The sequence below is a fragment of the Sinocyclocheilus rhinocerous genome, unplaced genomic scaffold (assembly GCF_001515625.1).
Source record: "Sinocyclocheilus rhinocerous isolate Xijiao unplaced genomic scaffold, SAMN03320098_v1.1 scaffold140, whole genome shotgun sequence".
Classification (NCBI taxonomy): domain Eukaryota; kingdom Metazoa; phylum Chordata; class Actinopteri; order Cypriniformes; family Cyprinidae; genus Sinocyclocheilus; species Sinocyclocheilus rhinocerous.
Genome location: NW_015642053.1, coordinates 1,299,835 through 1,303,918, shown reverse-complemented (window position 1 = coordinate 1,303,918; position 4,084 = coordinate 1,299,835). Strand labels below are relative to the sequence as shown.

The 4,084-nt window shown below is 35.1% G+C and overlaps 1 protein-coding gene across 1 annotated transcript; it reads left to right on the top strand.

Moving 5' to 3' along the window:
- The first annotated feature begins 2,320 nt into the window (after nt 1-2,320).
- Nucleotides 2,321-4,084, top strand: LOC107755472 (mitochondrial import inner membrane translocase subunit Tim23-like). Its single transcript, XM_016572269.1, has 5 exons — nt 2,321-2,448; nt 2,532-2,616; nt 3,205-3,263; nt 3,384-3,494; nt 3,592-4,084. Exons 2-5 carry the CDS (start codon nt 2,564-2,566, stop codon nt 3,702-3,704), a joined length of 336 nt encoding a protein of 111 aa, XP_016427755.1. The 5' UTR covers nt 2,321-2,448; nt 2,532-2,563; the 3' UTR covers nt 3,705-4,084.

Below are 4,084 nucleotides of genomic sequence, written 5' to 3'. Positions count from 1 at the left end.
TTATTAACTGTCTTGATATTTACTTTGAAAGCTGACGCTCGTGATTATGGTAAGGGGCATTACATTTCCGACGCGTGCTTGTGGTGTTTGGCCAATCATAATGCACTGTGTCAGCTGGCCAATCAGAGCAGACTGCGCTTGTCGGAAGGAGGGACTTCGTTGAAAACGAAGCGTTTGAGAGAGGCGGGGCATAGAGGACCTACAATAATGTACAGTATTTGAAAAAGATTGTGTTTTTTGAACATTAAAGCATGTCAACATATTCTGTTACACCAAATACACAAAATAATGATCTTTAAAAAAAGCATCATATGACCCCTTTAAAACATTTTCTTCTCCAACTATATCAAACATACAGTCTAAATACTTTAAACTATAAACTAATCATTTAAAATGAAATACATTGTCAATTTAAGCAATCATGGCTGTTTCCTATAGAATTAAAATCACATACCAAAGCATCTGTAAATAACGAAGAGGATATCATAATACCAGAATATAAATAATTGGATAAATAAATCAATATTTATTTTTAATTTACTTGTATTATAATTAGTTTTTATTTTATTTATTATTACAAATGATTAAAAAGCCCTCTACTGTGTCTGTAGAGTTTACTGTAGTTTACAGTTTCATGTTTTCATTGTTTACAAGGCTATTTTTTTCTTATAAACTCACTTAATATTAACATTAACATTTATTTCTGATACTGCAAATACAGATAGCATATCTGACAGCAACATGCTTACTTTCGTTTTACTAGCAGGAAGTTTTTTTTTCTTTATCTGTTTTCATTTATTGTGTTATTATCATGAATGTTACTTCAGTTTGTAGATCGTTCTTGTTCTATATAAAAAAAAAAGAACTCCCTTTCGCAACAAAACACTGACGGTCGCAAAATGGCACGTAATCAACTGTCAGGTCCGTTGAAGTCTGTCAACCAATAGCCTCAGAACGACATCGCATACTTTTCATATCGATATCACATACTTCATTTTAGCAAACTAATATTTGTTTATTTTAATGTAATACATGTATATTACTGATTTGATTAAATCTTCAGCAATCACGCGAGTAATTTTACGGCAGTGTTACGTCAGCAGTGTCCTTTCACTTTACGGCAGGGCGGCATGTGGAGGTCAGAGATACAGAATCTCTCGGTCAGAGACTGCAAATTCTCTAAATATCAAACATCAACAATTGACAACTCAGCACAGTGACATCTATGTGGGATTTTCAACAGACGATATACAACACAACGCCGTCGATAAAGTAAATCGTTACTATTCGCTAACGTCCATCAATTTGACGCGTGTCGGTAAGGAAGAAGTCTCATTGAGACGGGTTTTTTTCTGTATCGTCTCTCGCAACACGCACGATTTGTGTCGATTGCAAGTGACGTCGCAGGTAGCGGAGAGTGCAAGTGGCGATTGCAAGTGACATTGTAATTTAGTTTCTTTTTTCTTGTCTTCACCACCTGGCTACTGTTGTAAAATGTTGAGAGATTCAAACAAAAAGTAATCAATAAATAGAACAAAATAAAAAAGACTGCAAGTGACGTCAATTGCGGAACCGCAAGTGTCTGAGAGTGCAAGTCTGCAGCCAGACCCTTCTCCAAATAAGGGGTAAGCTGTCACAATATGAACTTATTGTAAGCTAATTAATGGTAAAAACTAAATGGCAAACTTAAAACAAAAGGCAGTGGTAAGGTACAAAAAGATCAGAACATTGTTTTGGCCACCAACTGTAATTAATAAATTGCACATTTTTACAATACCTGACCTTTATGAAAAATATCCTTGTTTTCCTGAGAATATAATTTAAACTTTTGATTAAAATCTGCATTTATTAGTTGACCCATGCTTTAAAGTGTAGTGTGATTATATGTGACCCTGGACCACAAAGCCAGTCATAAGGGTAAATTTTTTTGAAATTGAGATTTATACATACATATAAATAAGCTTTCCATTGATGTATGGTTTGTTAGGATAGGACAATATTTGGCCGAGATACAACTATTTGAAAATCTGGAATCTGAGGGTGCAAATAAAAATAAATAAATAAATAAATAAAATTTTTCGCCTTTAAAGTTGTCCAAATTAAGTCCTTAGCAATGCGTATTACTAATAAAAAATTAAGTTTTGATATATTTACAGTAGGAAATTACAGTGGAAAGCTTAATTATTCAGCTTTCAATGATGTATAAATCTCAATTTCAAAACCATTTACGCTTATGACTGGTTTTGTGGTCCAGGGTCACATATTGTGTTCTCTTGTTTATACAAGATTACTGTAATACAAAAAAATAAACTTACATTTAAGACATTATTATGATGCTTGTCTTGATTTCTTAGGACACTGATGAGTTTATCTTGCCAACTGGGGCAAATAAAACCCGTGGTCGCTTTGAGCTGGCCTTCTTCACCATCGGGGGATGCTGTATAACAGGTGAGGCCTGTCACTTTGCAAGCTTTGATCAGTCCTTTGTCTTTAATCATCGCCCATTTTAACGGTTGTTTATTTCTTTGAAGGCGCTGCTTTTGGGACACTTAATGGTTTCCGTATGGGCCTGACAGAAACTAGAGACATGCCATGGTCAAAACCCAGAAATGTCCAGTAAGTGTCTGTTCCTTTGTATACGTTGATTAGAAATGATTTAAGTTACTGTATAGATGATTCATAAAGGATCTTTTTGAATTTCAGCCACTAATATTATGTTGATGTGATGCAGCTTATGACAAATTTGCTGCAATGCATTTTTATGCATTTTATCCAATTTTTCTGAAATTTCTGAAACTGAAAATATTCGTCCGAAATCATTGACACATTTCGTTAGGTAGCACTTCTGCAATGATATGTTTTGACTCGGTCAGCATCTACTTTTCACACACATTGTGGATAGGCTACTACAGATAAACTTCACTGTGACCAGAAATGATGCTGGAGTATCAATAAGTATGATTTGTTGGCCTAAAGAGGCGAATACTCTTGAATTTGAATTTAATTACTCAATCTTTTTTTTGTTGTTGTTGTTTTGTTTTTGGTTAAATTAAAAATTGAATTTCACTTTTGGTGTTTCCAAAAAAAAAAACATTTTGGTGTATCGCTAAGTTAAGTTATATTTGTTTTAACATTCACTGAAACTGTTTATCCATTGTTTATTACCCATAATTCTACTTTAACACTGACCTTTGATATGTTCAGAATTTTGAACATGGTCACACGACAAGGTGCATCATGGGCCAACACACTAGGATCTGTGGGTAAGAAAGGCATTGAATTCAAACAGCTTGTGTAAAAGAATATCACATCTGTTGCGTAATTAATTGTAGAAACTTAAAATTCTGAAGAGAAATAAAATGTTGGTTTCTCTTTCTCAACAGCTCTTTTGTATAGTGTTTTCGGTGTGGCCATTGAGAAGGCTAGGGGCGCAGAGGATGACCTCAACACAGTGGCAGCCGGAACGTTAACAGGGATGCTTTTTAAATCCACAAGTGAGGAAAAGGGACAATATCATGGCCATCATTGATTTAATCTAATGAACATTGTTTATTGTATTTATTGATAAAAATGTACATTTATTTTGTACAGCTGGACTCAAAGGAGCTGCCAGAGGAGGTCTCGTTGGTTTAGCCATGTCAGGCCTGTATGCTCTTTACAACAACTGGGATCACCTGAAGGGGACATCGCCTTCACGTTACTGAGGATGACTGAGAGCTCAAACCATGGACTTATTTTGACTCTGAGCCCATTCTTAATTTTATGACCCCCTTTTGGAGATGCATCCATTTCTTCTTTATGAAACCCGTGGACCACCACACGTGCACAGACTTCTTCAGTTACATTAAGTGTAATATTTAAATGGAAGAGCCAGACTGCCTCCAGATTACTTAGTGTGGATTAAGTAGCTGTGAATTTGCTGGTACTGTACATGTCTTTTTTGGTGCAAGTTGCAGGAACTCTGTATCCTTTAATCATGAGGTTTTATCTGTTCTCATTGTGGATTGATGCATTTTGTCAATGCAGACTAAACTGGCTGCTTCCTCTCTGAAACTGTAAAAAAATAAAATACAAGTTTCCACTG